This window comes from Antennarius striatus, chromosome 2, assembly GCF_040054535.1.
Source record: "Antennarius striatus isolate MH-2024 chromosome 2, ASM4005453v1, whole genome shotgun sequence".
NCBI classification, from domain to species: Eukaryota; Metazoa; Chordata; class Actinopteri; order Lophiiformes; family Antennariidae; genus Antennarius; species Antennarius striatus.
In genome coordinates this window covers 16,932,497-16,950,827 of record NC_090777.1, presented here as the reverse complement: position 1 = coordinate 16,950,827, position 18,331 = coordinate 16,932,497, and the positions used below count along the sequence as shown (strand labels likewise).

At 40.4% G+C, this 18,331-nt stretch overlaps 1 protein-coding gene across 1 annotated transcript in view; it reads left to right on the top strand.

Moving 5' to 3' along the window:
- The window catches only part of kazna (kazrin, periplakin interacting protein a), a 180,277-nt gene extending 162,860 nt beyond the window's left edge, over positions 1–17,417 (top strand). Inside the window, exons 8-19 of the mRNA XM_068306210.1 lie at positions 730–900; positions 1,046–1,120; positions 2,153–2,342; positions 4,019–4,155; positions 4,500–4,623; positions 11,057–11,265; positions 11,417–11,535; positions 12,252–12,486; positions 12,598–12,699; positions 13,192–13,358; positions 13,498–13,639; positions 13,917–17,417. Of these exons, the coding sequence (XP_068162311.1) occupies positions 730–900; positions 1,046–1,120; positions 2,153–2,342; positions 4,019–4,155; positions 4,500–4,623; positions 11,057–11,265; positions 11,417–11,535; positions 12,252–12,486; positions 12,598–12,699; positions 13,192–13,358; positions 13,498–13,639; positions 13,917–14,075 (1,830 nt within the window). The 3' untranslated portion in view covers positions 14,076–17,417. The remainder of the gene's footprint in view (positions 1–729; positions 901–1,045; positions 1,121–2,152; positions 2,343–4,018; positions 4,156–4,499; positions 4,624–11,056; positions 11,266–11,416; positions 11,536–12,251; positions 12,487–12,597; positions 12,700–13,191; positions 13,359–13,497; positions 13,640–13,916) is intronic.
- The last annotated feature ends 914 nt before the right edge of the window (positions 17,418–18,331 follow it).

Here is an 18,331-nt window from a genome sequence, read left to right as displayed (position 1 = left end):
GTTCCGATATAAACTGTCACATGCAAAGACATCCACAAAAAGATGAACAAAGCTGTGACGTACGCAGAGTATTTCACATCAACAACACAACCAAACTAGAAAGCATCTAGAGACAGTGTCGCTTCATCGATACTGTTATCAGTAAAACCAAAGTTTTTTCTGAGCACAAGTGAGAAGATCATCAATTGCTTTATTGTTTTCATCTATTTCATTATATATATTTCATTTGTATATTTCATTATTTGTGTCTGTTGGTGGTAAATTAATTCATACCAACTAATATTTTGAACCAGGAGATCTCTGAACATTTGTAATTATGTTCATCATCTCTTAGTTATAAACATGGATGGATGATGGATGGATGATGGATGGATGGATGGATGGGTAGTTGGTATATTATTAGTCATAATGTGAACAAAATATTCTAAATGTTATATTTGAAAAAGTACTCCTTGTCCAGCGTTCACTCCCACTCCAATTCCCCTCAAAATCCAATAGTAATGCTTCCGCATATCAACTAGGCAAGCAAACAGACAAACAAACTGAAAGAAATGACTGAGGTGTACACAGACAGTAGTAATTCACTAAAATATACAGAAAAAATTTGCTTCGACCAATGTGATCTTTTATTTTAATTGTTTTGGTTATTGATTGTTGGTCCTTCAGGTCATCTTTTAAAGGTGTTTTTGTTGTGTGAAACAAATCCGTCAGTATCTCTGTGTCCACCAGGAGAGTGAGGATGCGGTGAAGGTGCTGGCCAAAGAGAAGGACTTGTTGGAGAGAGAGAAGTGGGATCTGCGGCGGCAGTCCAAGGAAGCCACCGAGCTCACAGCGATGCTGCGCTCTCAGCTTGACCTGAAGGACAACCGCATCAAGGAGCTGGAGGCTGAGCTGGCTATGGTGAGACTGACAGACAAAACCGGTTTCATTACAGTTTCATGGATGTACTGTGCATGATTTAGGATTTACTGCATATAATCAATCCAAGAAATGCTTTGAATGTACAGTATAGCATCCCTCCTCCCTCATGTCTCCAACTCTTCAGATGAGTAACTGTGTCAATCAGAGAATGGAGCTGCGGGTTTTTGCAGACAGAGACTACTCTTCTAGGGTCATGGCGGTAAGATTGGCCCCCAGCTTTAAGTCTGGATATTTCCTGACCCTGCTGCTCCCTAGATATCCACCCTACTTGTGACCTCATTATTATTTTGGGACGTCCCGTCTCGGATGCACATGTTTGACTAACCCTCAACCGACCCCGACTAATCCCACTGATCCTAACATGAGTTATCCCATGAATTCCCACTGTGATTGATGTAAATGTTGAAGGTTTGATTGAGTGATTAAAAACTTTCGGGAAAAAAGCACATCAATAATATGGTAACTAATGATTGCTCTCAAGGTTTGTGATTGTATTCTGTTTTGCATGTCAAAATGATTGATAATCATTTGACTGCTAGGTAGTAATGATTGCAACAAAGCTGATTGTGCCAGTGTTGATTTGCAGCCCACCATCTCTTGGCATGATGATAAGATTTGTTCAGCCAGAAGATTTCAAGCATTTACAAAACACCAGCATCACGAGGCTAATCATTCACACAAAAGAAAATACACACACACACACACACACACACACACACACATACACACACACACACACACACACACACACACACACACACACACACACACACACACAAGCAAAATCACATCTCAGAGGTTCCACATGTCATTGTTACTCCCCATAAAATGGTGGTTACCTGTGCTTGTCAGAACACATGTATTTATTAAAAACTGATGGAAAACTGTCATTATTTCTAGTTTCTCCTTGTTTACAACTAAACAGCCCATGACTTCCACACTGGAGAACAAACAAACAGCAAGCACCTGTTTTCCACCTCACTGTCAGGAGTGGTGAAAAGAGATTTCATACAACAAAAGATGAACATGAACACAGCTGACAACAACCAGATGAGGGACTCGGGGAGGACAGTTCACACAGTCACACTGTACTCGAAGGCTTGACATCATGCTGGATATATAACATGCATGCACACACAGAACAGAAATATACTCCACAGTAACATTAACCCTAAACACAGATGGATATCTGCTTCTTGTCTGACTGTATCTGCCTGTCTGTTTTTTGAAGGCCAAACAGTCACTAGCCACCCTGACCAAGGATGTGCCCAAGCGTCACTCTCTAGCCATGCCAACAGAAGCAGTCGTCAATGGCAACAACCAGGAGTGGGTGATGCAGGCTGACCTTCCCCTGACGGCTGCCATTAGACAGAGTCAGCAGACCCTGTATGTCCACACAGGACACCCCACTGACCGGCAAGGTAGGCAAACATAAAGCCCTCATCTTGTATATTTACTGGCTCATCGCTGGTGGTTTCACTATCGTGCACCATCTGCATGCTCATGAGAACCTGCTTCTAACACATCAACTCCCTCTGCCTGTGTTCAGTGTAAGTGCACTGTTGGATGATGCTCCAGTCGTGACATGTCATGCACCTGATGTAGCTGCAATAGTGAACATGGATAATCCCCTGTGTGATGGAATGGTGGCTATGTTGAGTGCAAAATTTCTTTTTCTTTCTGTGTACAAGTAGATGGATTCGTACATTTTGTCAACGATGTTGCGGTAACCTTTCTTGTGTGCTGAAGGAGCCGATGCTTCCCACCTACTGCATATTAGTTGTTCTTTATTTGTTGGTGGGTACATCTACTTTTTGGGTCCCTCACAACATTTTGCTACTGTATATCTGCCATCTGATTGACTCGGGTAGACCTGTACAACAGAAAACATTTTCTGCCACTGTGTATGTAAACCATGGTGAACCTTGCAGGCAGCACTTTACAACTGAAATTAAACAGCGGCTGAGCAAGACCATCAGCCGTCGCTGACTCCCGTTTGGAATTCTAAACCGAAATAATCTGCAGTTTCTCTTGGAGAACTCAGCTGCTTCCACTTTTTTTTTTACTGTTGGCTGGAAATAGGTCTGTAACTTTTTTTTGCTTTTTTTTTTGTTTTGTTTTGGTTTTTTGGGTGTAGTGTACTGTAGCTAGCTGAAAACGGGTAGGTTACTGAAACAAAGCGGTCTGCACAAGCAAATGTCTGTCTAGGATAGTATCTGGTACATAAGATGAGGGACGTACAAATGTTAAAAAGTAGACAAATAATACAGTTTTATCGCTGTCAGTAGACCAAAGATCAGCAAAGGACACCTTTAAAAAGGAATCTGAAGCTGTCATTGTAGATTTTTATTATTAATATATAATGTAAGAGGTGACATCTAGTTGTAAAGCCATCCATAGGGGCTGTCATCCTCAGCTTCCCAAAAACATTGAATCACACTCAGATTTAAACTCCTGGCACCACCTAGCCTATTAGGTAAGAAATTGCTGCACAAATTAGCCTTACTATCGCCATATGAGAAGAGCTTGTTTTACAGTTAGTTGCGACATCAGAAGTTGCTGACTATTTGGTGGCATATGGAGGAAAAACAGACATGGATAGAGAAATCAACAGGAAAAAAAAAACAACAAAAAGAAAAAAGAAAAAAAACAAACAGGGAAAATGCATGAACACTCTCGAGACCCAGAGATGCTTTGTAATTGGTTGCGCTGTATCAGCATCACAGCTACACCTACATGCACACACACATGCACGTACACACACGCACACGCACACGCACACACACACACACACACACACACACACACACACACACAGACACAGACACACACACACACACACACACACACACACACACACACACACACACACACACACACACACACACACTCTCACTCAACCTCTGTAAAGCTTGTTTCACTGTTGCTTAGCAACTGCTGCTGACTGCAAATAATTTCAGGTTTTTGAAATATATGTTTTATGTAAGTCTCTGGTAGGACTGTAGAGAGGAATCAGATGGTCTCTTTTCACCACATTCAGAGCCGAACGCACAACAACGAAAATGAGCCTTTTCTCTTCTCCCTCTCGTCGTTCCAGTGGCCGCTGTGCGGCTGAGCCCGTGCCACTCCCGCCAGCCCTCCATCATCTCTGACGCCTCAGCGATGGAGGGGGACCGGTCGTCCACGCCCAGTGACATCAACTCACCGCGCCATCGGACTCACTCCCTTTGCAATGTAAGAGCTGCCCACTACTGCACCGCCCAAGTAATCACATCCTTGGTAGCTACTACTGGCTGTTCTATTCCCCTGGCGCTACTGTTTTTCCTCTACCATCATTATGGATGAATTCATGTTCAACCCATCCAGCCTGTCCCTGTGATTTGAATTTTTGTGAAAAGGACTTGAGCTTGTTGTGCACGTCAGCAGCATGTCAAGTGTCTCTCTTGTCCCCCTGTCTTGTCTATTCTGTATCACCCGGTCTGCTCCCCTCCACTAACCTGTCTTTCAACTTTCTGTTCCTTCCTCCATCTCTTCATCTTCTTGTTCCCCCTGCTTTGCCTTTCTCTTTATTCTGCCAGTCCCTAGAAGATCTGGAGGAGGCGAAGCGTAAGAAGAAGAAAGAGAAGATGGGACTGGGATCTCTGTCGCGTGTCTTCGCCCGGGGAAAGCAACGCAAGTCCCTTGACCCTGGTTTGTTTGATGGTACTTCAACGCCTGATTATTACATAGAGGAAGATGCAGACTGGTAAAAGCACACAATGTCCAAGCGAATCACCCGGAGAGCCTTTGAGGCAATTATCAGAGGACGCATTTGTGTTGAAGTGTGTGAGGAATGGCGTGTGTTTGATGTCAGCGTGTACAAATTATAATAATGTGTATGCCTGTGCAGTTTCATGTGCATGCATACTTGTGTGCGTGTGCAGATGAGTGTGTGCATGCGTGCTTCATCGGCGGTCAGAGACGCATTTTGTTTCGCTGGAGTGTACAACCTGAAGAGCAAAATTGCACCTGTATATATGTACTGTCCTGTACATAGATTGGACAGTGTGACACAGCGATCATTGTAGATATGTTTGTTGTATCTGCCCTCTGGCTGTGTTATTGGATCTTTTAATTGTTCTTTACATTTTGACTTTTTGTTTTCACTCAACTGGAAACTTGAAGGACTGCTGTACTTGTAAATAACAAGCATCGATGTGCACTTTGTGCGTGTAAATGTCTCCTTGTCCTGAATTCCTTTTGTTATTTTTGACATGTACCCTCCTACTCTCACTACCTTTTAACCTAAAGTCCTCCTGTTTATTGTCCTGCTTGGTCCATCCTCCTCCTTCTGCACTGCCATGATGAGAACAGTTTCCTGTAGGCAACATGCAGACTCCACCACCAATTTGGTCACACAGTGCCTCTCTCAGCCCATCAAGACAACTGTGCACTCCTTGATATTTGATAGAATGAAACTTCAAACACTCTCCTGAGAGAGGAAAAATGTTCAATGCAGAACAGCAACATGAAGCCAAACAGGAAATGTGAAGAAATGTGTTTTTAATCTGTGTCATGCATGCACAGAGTCTCAGTCCCTGAATGCATGTTGAACACGAGAATGAGGAGTTTATTAACTGTCTGTTTAAAATTTAAAAAAGAGAGGTCAGTATCTGATTTCATATTTAGCCATGATTTCTATCATTTTAAATGAAGCTACTGGATTTATTCATCATAAAATGTTCCTTTTCAGGGCTCGAAATTAACTTTTTTTCTTGGTAGCACTGGTGCTCCCAAATTTAGAAGTTAGTAGCACCAGCAAAGACTTTAGGAGCACCTACCCAAAAGCAAGGCAGTGACGGAGCAATGTCCAGGAGAGCAGCCGCAGCTGCGCTCCCATTGTTTCCTGGCAGGAACGCGGTCCTGCTCAGACTGTTTCGCACACATTCTCCAGCAGGTCCACCCTCACGTGTCCGCGTCAAACAAACTCTCGCGTTAGAGGTCGCGGAATCGGCGCTTTGGACCATTTAGGTCATTATTGGATATTCTTGTATTTTAAAACATCACTAAAAGATGTTTTATGTTGCCCCAAACTCCACCATGCCTTTAGTGAACATTCGTTTGCATTTTCCTCGGTCATTTTACCCTCAGCTCGGACTTCAGGGAATAATTCTGCGCAAAAGCTCTGTGCTTTGTTTCATAGTGGCGCTTCATGTTACCACTTTTAATTCATGCTACGTGTTCAGATCATATCAGGTAAAATGGTTTTGAACTGCCAGACGGAGGAATAAACATAAATTTCGTCCACTCATTGTTAATCAGCGGTTTTCCTCGTTAACCTCCCTTCGTTTGGAGCTATGCTGTCTCCCTTCTTCTGTGCTCCGCTGTAGTGGTAAACTCACAGCGGTAGCGAGCTGTCTCACTTCCTGGTACGCTGACAGCAGGGTAGACAAACGATCTGATTGGCTGAACTGAGTGGCGCTATTACCGTATTAACTGGAGGCGCAGCGCCCGCCGTCTGTAGCCGTGAACTGCAAGTAAAAATGCACCAAGAAAATCTACTCTCGTAAATTTATCATGGAATGGTCCGCCATTTGGTGACCCCCGCTCTATGGAGAGAGAGAAAGAGCGAGAGAGAAGAGGAAAAAAAAGGCGCACAAAATTTTTTTCCCTAGTCGCACCGGTGCGCCCAAATATATTTAATAGTTGCACTGATAAAAATTTGGGCGCATATGCGACTAAAATGGCTGCAATTTCGAGCCCTGCTATTAATTTTCTGAATAGCAATTGACCCCTAACTGAACAGAATATTTCTAACTGCACTCACCAGGGTCTTCATGCAAAATATATTTTTTTAGATATTAAAGGTCACCAGTGGCAACAGCCATAAAAAAAACCTCTGTACTAAAAATAATTAATATATTTATTCGTGAGGCATTACCATTCCAATTTTGTAGAATTGTATAGTAGTTCATAGATATTATATTCCAAGTATCACATGAGGCTGTTGAGTGGAGAATTATACAGGGTAGATTTAGAAAAATGAAAATTGCGGTCTTTAAATAAGCTATAGCGGCATAGCAGGCTGATGGTCATTTTATCAGAAAATTAGAACTTCACCATAAAGGCCTGAGCATAGACCAGATGTTAAATGAACAATAGCATGTGCCAACTCAGGAGGTTGAAAATTAGATTAAAGCAGGCTAATCAAACTGAAGCAAATGCATGTTACCTCACATGACCTAATGAACTCACCAAAAAAAATCAGATATAGAGTTCAGACCATTGCTAAAAAAAGCAATTAACTTTGTGTCAAAGGTTAATAGCATTTCTTCAAGCAAAAGAATGACTACAGACCTTGGATTATTTTCATCTTTTCATTGGATTGAGCCGGAGTCTGCACTGCCACCCCCAGGAAATCTTTTCTCTCCCCGATATCAAACTAACACTGGGTATTTGTCAGTGTCATGTGAAACACTGTAGAGTCACAGATTACATTGGGAGCTGTATTTAACCACAGTGCTTTTGAAAAGAGTGTTCATGTAAGCAGTGAGAAGATTATCATTTAGCTAGTAGCTCAGCCTGCATCTGAGCTCACAAAAGGATTTAGAGTCAAATTAAAGGTGAATCACTGAGGAAAATTCAGAGATATGTCATTATGTATTAAATCATTTGCATTGGAACAACAACTTAACCAGTTTATGTCATTAGGCATTTAAGGAAATGTATGAAAATCAAGGCTATTTTTATTTTTTTAATTCAACAAACCGCTATGATCGTCTACTGATTATCGGGGGGAAAAAACAAGTTACCAGTGAAAAATGTTGAATGAGTTTCATTTTTTGAACCATGGCCTCTTTGTTTTCCAGAAGTATTTTACTTTTTGTAAATGATACAGCAATACAGGAGTAAAATATTTATTATTATTATTATTATTATTATTATTAAAGAATTCTATTTAAAAGATGTAGGTGTCATTGGAGGACTTCTATTGTGATGTCCTGAGATGTTTGGAAGTTGATTTTAGCAAACCTTAAAAGGCATGGGAACAAAATTGCGCTCAAAAGAACTAAATGAGAAACATATCATTATTTTAAAATAAAAAAAATAACCTTGAACTTCCATATGGCTGTCCTCTCTTTCCCTGTGTCATGTCTGTGTGTGCATTTGCTCATTTGTTGTGTGATGGTTCTAATCCTTTGTTCCGTTTAAACTGGAGGGGTGGGGTGGAGTGGGGTTCTCAAACACTTCCAAATGACCTCCTTTCCTGTCTCTCTCAATTCTTGACTGCTTATTCTCACAAAAGTCCATTTATTCATCTCCTGTTTCCCCTCTATCATGAAACCAACCATAAGAAAACACAGAAGCAAGTGGAAAGGAGGCCATGCCAGATTGTTGGAACAGAACTCATATGTGTCAGCACATGGTGTCAATAATGTTCCAACCTCTACCACTGACCCCTCCTGTTTGACATCCACTGGACTCTCAACACAGTGACGTGACCCAAGAAGTAATCAATCTGACTCTGAGATCGAGGGAAACTGGTCTCAAACGCTCTGAAAATAAACTACGCTGGGTTACAAGCTGTGTTTGCAGATTCCTCCTCTCTCAAATCATATCAAAAACTTACCTTAGGAATTACGCACTTCTTCAAGTTGAATCAAATGTGATGAAAGCATTATATGTATGTATAGAAATGCTTTTCCAGCACAGAAGGAGATATTAATGGCATCTTTGTGAAACTTACCTGCTGGAATGGTCATGACATGTTTGTTCAACATAGATTAACAAAGTCTCACACTAACCAAAGGTCTACAATGACAATACAGGATTAAAAGAACAGTGGTGCATTTTGGGAAATACATTTGTTGTACGCATGAGCAACATTCAAACCTATAGCAGGCTGCTGGGTTAAAAGAAGAAGAAGAAACACATCTTTATTATCCCTCTTGAGGAAATTATCATTTCATTCTTTTTTACAGTATGAACATGCATTTTTACAGTATTTGTTAGTACAGGGCCCTGAACAAACACACAACAAACACCAGGGGCCTGTAAGCATGCAGTTAATACACACACAGTAGGATGCAGAGTGACGGGTTGTGACTTTGGGGTGACGCCCCCGGCAGTGCCTTAGTTTTGCATACCATAGATGGAAACGGCATATATAGACTCATATGTACTGCATGACATTGAGAGTGGGGTCAATTATATTCTCTATCTCTGCAAGTCAATGATGAATCTTATTTCCCACAATGTCAAACTACATTTTAAAACAAACTTACTTTATTATTCAAGCTACATTGGTAGTCAAATAGTTCTTCAAAAGGTTAGAAACAAGCTGGCCGGAGCGTCATATTTACCAAGCAGAAATTAGACTGATTCTATTGCTCAGAAAGAAAATAAATAAGCCTTCCTCCTCTGTAGACCAGTAAAGGTTTTCATTCTACAGCTAAATAGCTACTAGCTTTAGTGTGGTGTGTAAAGCAATGGCTAGTCACTTTAGCAACAATATGTTTTGCAGAAGCTACTAAAGGGCCTATTTAATGCTTAATGCTTAAAATAAATGATGTTCCCTGTTATGTGAGGCTTACTTGCGTTACATCAGATAATGGAAACCAGACTCTTTTTATCAATAAATAGTAGACACCAGAGTAGGAGCTTGCTCTCAAGTCAAAGAAAGTCACAGAGAGTGCAGTCTGCCATGGTTTGGCCTTCAAATGGATGCCAGACAGTCAATTATACAGTTCCTAATGTGACATGTCTTTGTTACAACTCTCTCTGGAGCAAAAAAACTGATCTTGTCTGTCATCTAGAGATCATTTCTGTCCAGAGAACAGACATATAACACTTCATTTGAGTCACTCTCAGAGGGCCACTTAGAATGCTCCTTGAAGGGCGCATAAAGCCATTCAACATGAATAAACTGCTAAAGTTGAGCTGAATAAGAAGCTGTTTATCTGGTCCCTGCAATCATTCAGTCGTGAATCTTCTTTTTGAGTAAAACACACAGCAGTAAAGTCACAGAGTAGCCTTTCCATTTCCTGTATTGGCTGGGAACAAAAAACAGATGAAGCAAAAACAACAATTTATTCCTTTTAGTTTATTTAAGAGACAAGGATTCAGATAATAAATAAAATTCACTCTCATATCTTCATTTTACAACAAAAATGGAATTACAAAATGAATGTTTGCCCTACCTGTTGTCTCTCCAACAGGTAGGACAGATTCTGTGGTCGTCCCTTACTCTCAGGTAGATGCTGTATTCTCATTCATTCGTTTCCTATGATCCTTACAGTTTCAGCCTCCATGACTAACGCTCATGTACAGTCACAAAAAGTGTGACTCAAGAACACTACAGTATTTGAACTGATGTACAGGTTTGCATAGTGCAAGTAAGATGTTACTGCACTTCCAGGATTATCAGTGTAGGTCATTGCCCTCACGCTTCAAGAAATCCAAATAATTCTAATGTGTGAATTGTTATATGCAGCACATCATGATTCGCCAAGTGCTGAGTCTAAATTTGTTACTGGATCGCCCCCTGCTGGTAAAACTGTCTAAACTTTTTTTTTAAATAATTAACTCAGACATTAAATTGTTGTGAAATGTGTAAAAAAAAAAGACACAATAACCCAATAGTAACACAAAGGTAAGTAAAACAAGACTGTGGGGAATAATATTTCAGGAAGTACTTTCACATTTCATGGCAGAATTTACCCACAGTGACTTATGATAGATTTATTTTGACCATCATGCATGAAAATAAGACATTCTGCTTTCATTGGAGTTTAATGTATACACAAGAGTTGTACTTATTCAACAGCTTAAACAGTACTCCATTTAATGGTCTGCCTAAGTGAGGAGCTCATCGATAAAATCCGCAGCTATGTGTATGACACTAGTGGCAAAATACTTTCTGTTGTCATGCAACCAGACGCTTAGAATGTTAAAATTGTTTTCTCGCTATTTACTTATCTTCCCCTGCTGGGGTGATCCTACGTTAGACTTTTGTTTTTTTAGTTTTTGCAAGATGGTGGAATTAATATTCTGTTTTTTCATCCTCACTATACCCACTATCACCTCTGCCTTCACTCACACCCTTAACTGCATCACTCACACCCTTCCATCCCCTCCCCTCAACCCACCCACCCAGACTCAGATAGCCTCTCCAGCCCCACCCGCTTCAGTCTTAGCCTGTCAGATGGACCAGAGGACCAACTGGATCGCCTCCAGCAGGTGGAGCTGGTCAGGACCACACCCATGTCCCAGTGGAGGGCTGGCACTGTGCAGGCCTGGCTGGAGGTTGTCATGGCGATGCCTATGTACATCCGTACCTGCTCAGAAAATGTCAAGAGTGGAAAGGTAAACTAACATCAAAGGCATGAATCGGGTGGACTGATGTGCAGAAAACCAACCTTTACCAGTTCAATCCATCCTCCTGACACCGACCGCCAGTCTGATTAAAGCTGTGGGGTTTAGTTGCAGTAACTGCAGCTACTGTGACATTTTGCAGGTTTTGCTTGGGTTAACAGATGAAGACCTGGAGCTGGGCTTAGGCGTCAGCAGTGTAATGCATCGCCGGAAACTACGACTGGCCATCGAGGATTACAGAGATGCTGAGAATGGTAGAGGGTGAGGAAAACAAAAAGAAAGAGCGAGTAATACAGGTTAAACAGGTCCATTCATCTAGATCACAAAACTATAAGAAACATTTCTTATGTCTTTTCCTTGTGGTGTTTAGTCATCCAGCACCAGAAATAGTTCAGGTCTGGGTTTTGAATTATTTACTTATGTAACTTCAAAATATTGGAAAACAACAGATTCAGCAGATTCGTTCGGAAACAGTGCTGCTGTTACTCACAATTAAAACTGAGTAGTGTGGTTCTGATTATGTTATTAATCTAATTCTATTTATCAGTTTATTGTGAAATGGTGAATTAAGACTCCCATTATATTCTGTGGCAAATACAATTACAATCAATCTAATAATAAGTTTCATCCAACAACCTCACTGTCACAAATGAAAGGGATCACTGTGCAAAAACCCTATGAAAATCACAAATATATGGACACAAAGTTAAGACATGTCATCCAATATCTGATGAGGTTCAGACCAAAGAAGGCTACATGCCCATACACATTGTCTCACATGAAGTCATGCAACTGGTAAAACTTACAGACAGACACTTCTGTCCTCACGACAACGCAGATATCCGGGACGAAAATGCAACTTTTTGAAAACACCGGCCAAAGTGAAGTTTTTTTAAACTCCGGGTATCCGTTGTCATGTGGACGCTGTATAATTATGATTTATGTACCTTTTAAGAAATTGGTGTATTGTCTGTCAGTAGGTTGTCGAAGGCTGCAGATATGGACCACCACTGGGTGGCCAAGGCCTGGTTGAGTGATGTGGGTTTGCCTCAGTACTCGCAAGCCTTTCACAACCATCTGGTAGACGGGCGGATGCTGAACTCGCTGACGACTCATGACCTCGAACGTCACCTCAGCATCAACAAGAAGTTCCACCAGGTCAGCTTGCTGTTGGGTATTGAATTGCTGCACCTTCTCAATTTCGACAAGGAGGTAAGTAGGAATCTGATTAGGACCAGAGGTCAGCGTACAATATAATTTCAACAAATTAAAATAGAACCTATCTACAGTTTATTCCAATAGAAATGTTTGGGTGCTTTCCAGGCATTGCAGGCTCGTCGCATACAGTGTGAGCACCAGAACGTGGATCCACTGGTGTGGACCTCCCATCGGGTCATCAAATGGATCAGAGATATAGACCTAAAGGTGAGAATATAAAAAATAAAAAAATAAAAAAATTGCTAAAGGTATATATATATATATATATATATATATATATATATATATATATATATACATATATATATATACACACACATACACACACACACACACACACACACACACACACACACACATCGGACAACTGGGATATTGAGCAATGTAACAACTCTATTATGTGATATGGTGAATAATGGGGGCCCTTGTGTTTACGTCGCTTCACTCCCTTTCTGAAAAGAATGACTGAGCCAACAAACCTTTCAGATTATAATATGATCAACATCGTTTATTGTTTTGGCAATAAATCCATTTCCATTGCAAGACATGACCACAATCAAGGTGTGTAGAGATAAGACTGTCCAAATGCCTGATGACATCCTCACTGTTGGTGCGCTCTCTAAAGAATTCAAAGCTGTATTACATCACAGAATTTTACATCTGTGACAGAAGTCACTCACTGGCTGCCTCCATCCACAGGAGTTTGCGGAAAATCTTCTCAACAGTGGAGTTCACGGTGCTGTCATGGTGCTTGACCCCACTTTTAACACTGATACCATGGCAACAGCAATGGGGATCCCTAACAGCAAGCACATGGTTCGCAGACATCTTGTTGAGGAGATGAAAACCCTGATTGGCTCAGCCTGGTAAGAAGATGTAGTCACTTACCGATATGTATAATCATATTTCCTTATAAGATGAGATTCTTTAACCTGAGATAGATGACAAATGATAATATGAACTGTAAATGTTGCACAAAGACACATTCTAAATATTCCCCTGCAGGTCAGATGGCAAGCAAGACTGTGAGCATCAAAGCCTGGGAACACCACCAACTTTTCTTCGCCAGAACTCCCTGAACAGACTGCCAAGCTCCACCGGCCGACATGCTGAAGATGAAGACTCGCTGAGGAGGAGGGCTTTAAAGGTGGGAGAATGTTTCCTCTCATTAAGTCATTTATTCCACTTGCAAGGTATGTTTTGATTTCAGACGCAAAGTCAGGTTTACTCAGGAACCTGGTGGTATATTTCAAAATATTAGATTATTTGACAAAGCAGGTGTGCTGTATCAACGGGACAGACAGGATGTCCCGCTGATGATGCTTAGTGTCAAGGCAGTAGATAAATAGATAAAAGTATTTTAAATGACAGAACACACACAAAGTTTTCTGCATGCTTGGTTTGAATGCTTGTTTCTATTACAGCCTCTCACAGGGTTCAGTCCCAAAACTCGCAGTGGACGGGACATGAGTTGCCATAGCAGCTACAGTTCCCTCCCTCAGGAGGTTCGAGACCAGACTCCACCCCGAACCGAGGGCAGCTCGCTCTGCGGGTACAACAGCATCGAGGTCACCAACGTTTGAGGTCCCGCATTTTTCTAGAGAAAAGCCTTTACAGGACAAGATTGCACTTTGAAAACCAGGTTAAAACTTTTTACAAGGTTCCTGGTTAAAGAGACACTTTATCAGATTCATTGTGTGCAGATGGCATTTTGAGTTTGTAAGGGCAATTAAAACCTTTTGCAAATATAAGATCTAATAGATGAAGGACTCTAAATGATTATTTTTCTATACATCTGTGGGCAAATGGTTCTTTTGAACCATGATATTTCTTTTGTTAAACAGTTGTTACTGACAGACTGTGAGGAATACATTTTAAGAAAAAAAAGTTGCAGGGTACTTACTGAAAAGATGGAAAAAAAAGTCTCATCTGTGTAAATTGTTCTTGTTCTCTTCAATTTTGATGCTTGTGATGCCTTGTTGATGTAGCTAAAGACAATGGACAAAAAGACAAATTAATCTTAAATCTTAGTGTTTATGTTTGATAGTCATTGTCAATATTTCACATTACACATCTATGTCCACACAAATGTAGCACCTCTTCTCATGAGTTTTCTACTGTGCAGTAAATACAAATGGAAAAATATCTGAACAATGCCAGCACAAAATGACTGCTCAACTGTGTGTTAGTGGAAGCCTGTGGGCTGAAAGGTGTGATGATGCATATATGTGAAAATCAAAGTACTCTGTTTAATCAAATAAAGATTATTATGTCATATTTGCTGATTTTTCCCCCCCTCACCTATCAAAAATGAAGAGTTTGATAAAATACATTTTGAAACAGACTATTTATGATCAACTGAGATAACTTATTGAAAAATTTGGGTATATGCTAATGAATCAAAATCAAGCGCAATCCTCCAATCTCTCACTTACAGATGGATCCTCCTAAACTGAATGAAAAAGGACAAATTGAAACACACACTGGGGAAGAGCAGGAGCAAATGGATTGGGTGACACAAACACAGACTCACTACCACCATGAAACACTCGGGGTCCCATGCTAGAAAGAAACTGTTCACTGTAAATTGCCCATGTTATTTACATTTGTGTTTATTACATATAAGAAGCTTTTAAAAATAAATGGATTCATAAATGCATACAGACAGAAGCAAAACACCTGTCCAGCATGTGGGATATGGGTACATACAGTTTTGTGGGAAATGATGTGAATAATGTTATGTTGCAATCTTCCAGAACAGAAATGCCTCTTTGCGATATATTCTCCAAAGTAACAATTACTAAAGTACTAGTAAAAATTGGACCTAACCCTAACCCTATCTCTAACTCAAATGAAAGACCGTTAATTACAGAATAAAACCAAGGGGAAATTTTTTGTTGGTCTTATTTGCGTGAGGAAATGTGTGTGGTTTATTGCCCCCACTGAATAGCAAACAGGGTTCACACAAAACTTAACTTTGTGTGCTAGCACTGACTGCCATGACTGATCTTTCAGTTGTATTTTGGTGAGTCACTGCAGTTCCTCCTTTCTTTGCTTTGTATTGTTGCGTCTCAATATATGTGCTTGTTTAAAACATGGTGCAACTTCCTCCTCTTACGAGCAGTGACTGGAGTGTTGCAGCAAAATAAGGATGAGAAACCAGTTGAGAGATTAATGTCATCTCAGTGAAGAAATAAAATTATATGATCATGGAGCAGGAAGCCATCAAATTACAGTCAGTAATTACACAAGTGATAATGGGAATGAGTTTGAAAATTGGATTAGGAAAATATTAATTCGAAGTAATGTACTTTTTCATTGGAACAGAAACAGTGTTAAATACTGGCTTGACATTTTTACACATTGTATCATATCGTATTATATTATATCATAGGATATTATGCCAGAAATAAGTTAATTCATTATGTACTCTTACATTTTGCTTTTCTATTCAAAGACATATCTCTTTACTTAGCTACAGGTTGACTGTGATTCTGTACATCAAGCTTTGAGAAGGTCCTGGGTTCAGGTCCGTCTCAGGACTTGTGTCTGGTGTTTGTTCTCCACATATTTCTGCAGCTTCTCTCCAGGTTCCCTCCAACTTCCTCCCATAGTTCAAAAACATGCGGTTAAGACAGGTAGACACAAATGTGAGTGTGGTTGATTTTTATATATCTATGAGCTTGCCCTGTGATGAACTGTATACTTGTCCACGGTGAACCCTGACTTTCATCCAGTATCAGGCATGAGCGGCTCTGACATCTCTGCAACGCTTCACAGGACTAGCAGTTATAGAAAATACATGAATTTCCAGATGTGACCCTGTGTGTGTGTGTGTGTGTGTGTGTGTGTGTGTGTGTGTGTGTGTGTGTGTGTGTGTGTGTGTGTGTGTGTGTGTGTGTGTGTGTGTGTGTTTAAACAGAGGAACCAGACTAAAGTTTAAGAGGAAGATAACCTCCCAAGAACAGTAGAGCAACAGGGTTGCTGTAATATAAGTAAACAACACATGAAGTGGTCAGGTTGAGGCTGGTTTTGTCATTATTGTAAAATATGCCAGTCCTTGTTCAGCCGGGCCAGTACAAATGAGCACACCGGAGCGAGGAAATGGTGTCAAGTCATGCCAAGTTTTAAAGACTTGGGTATAACTTTCATCAACTTAATGACGTGGTACAACTACATAGATGCCGACAGAAGCAGGCTGGTTTCTGCTCAAGAGGAAGGCAGAGGAATGGCATGAGTGGATGAGAAATTTACAAAGAGGAGGTGAAAATGCGATCACATTGAACTAATACACACTTGACTGACTTATCCATGTACACTTCAAATAAGTTATACAGTGATACCTCTACTTACGAATGTCTCTACTTACGAAATGTTCTACTTACAATGTTTCTCAGGAGGAAAATACTGCCTCTACTTACGAAAGAAATTTCGACTTACGTAATGTAAAAACACAGTATAGGCTGATACTTGAATCTCCCACAGGTTCCTGAACGCAACATTCTCATAGCTGCTCTGCCATTGGCTATTACCTATTACGTATCTTCCTGGCACCCCATTGGCTAAGAGGGATGCCACTCCACCTCTGTGTGGAACTCGGTCGGTGCTTATGCAGCTTATGCAGTGTCTTCGGCATTGGGCACTCGACCCGTGAGGTGTTCTGATAGTTTTGCGCAAATATAATAACTTTTTGAGTACGCATTTGCTATGGATCCCAAGAAAGTGACGGAGAAAAGAGGAAAAGAAAAGTGTTTTTTGTCCATACAAGCAAAGCAAGAGATAATAGAAAAGCATGAGAAAAGGATGCGTTTGGTTGATCTTGCCAAAGAATATGGCCGTAATGCATCTACAATCACCACGTAATTAAAACAAAAGGAAGTTTAAGGAGTTTAAGGAACTGCGTGGGAGGTGGGAGAAGTTCAAAAGGAGGACTGGAATTCACTCTGTTGTTCGGCATCGTGAGATAGGAGCGCACGAACCAAAGAGAGCAAAAAACAATGGGGACAGCTTTTAAAAGGTAAATGACCGTCATTATTATTCTTTACTCTATTCTTTGATTTTTTACGTTATGCAAAACTCTCATTTATTGTGCAATAATCTAATCGTAACATGTATTTGTTAATGTTTTGATGCATTTTTATGCTTTATAAAACATTTATGTCGGAATTTTTGGGGGGCTTGGAACGGATTAGGGTATTTGAATGGAAAAAACGTCTCTACTTACGTAATTTTCTACTTATGTAATTTCTTCCGGAACCAATTAATTATGTAAGTAGAGGTACCACTGTACTTGCATTACAGCATCATTAAAATGAAGTAGGTGACCCAAGTAAGTAAGTAAATTTGACTCTTAACAAGAAGATTACATGATTGAAGTTTCCCACAGTTTTGTGGTTCAGGTTTCAGTGATTGATTAAAATATATTTCCAGTGCGGTGTGGTTTACAGGTGACTGGAAAACACAGACAAATCCATTGCATCTGATTGGTTGGTCCCTGAAGTACTCCTCTCTGGTCCTTTTTATCTTTCTTTTTTTTTAAATGTAGAGTCTCAAACTTGTCCGTTAAGTATAGTGAAGCGGCATTTACATTTAATTTGTAATTCCAGCACAACATGAATGTTGCAAGAGACTGCACCTCTACGGGCTTGGGCAGAAGGAAGAAGTGTTACCATCTACCCTGGGGATTCACAGTTGATTATGATCCATCGTATTCGCTTGTGCTACCACACACACTACTGAAAGAGTCTTTACTTGCAGCTGAAATTTAACTTAGGTAGTTAAATCCCTCAACAGATAGTTTACTACTCTAGTTGGTGTTGGTCACATTTGTAGACTGATA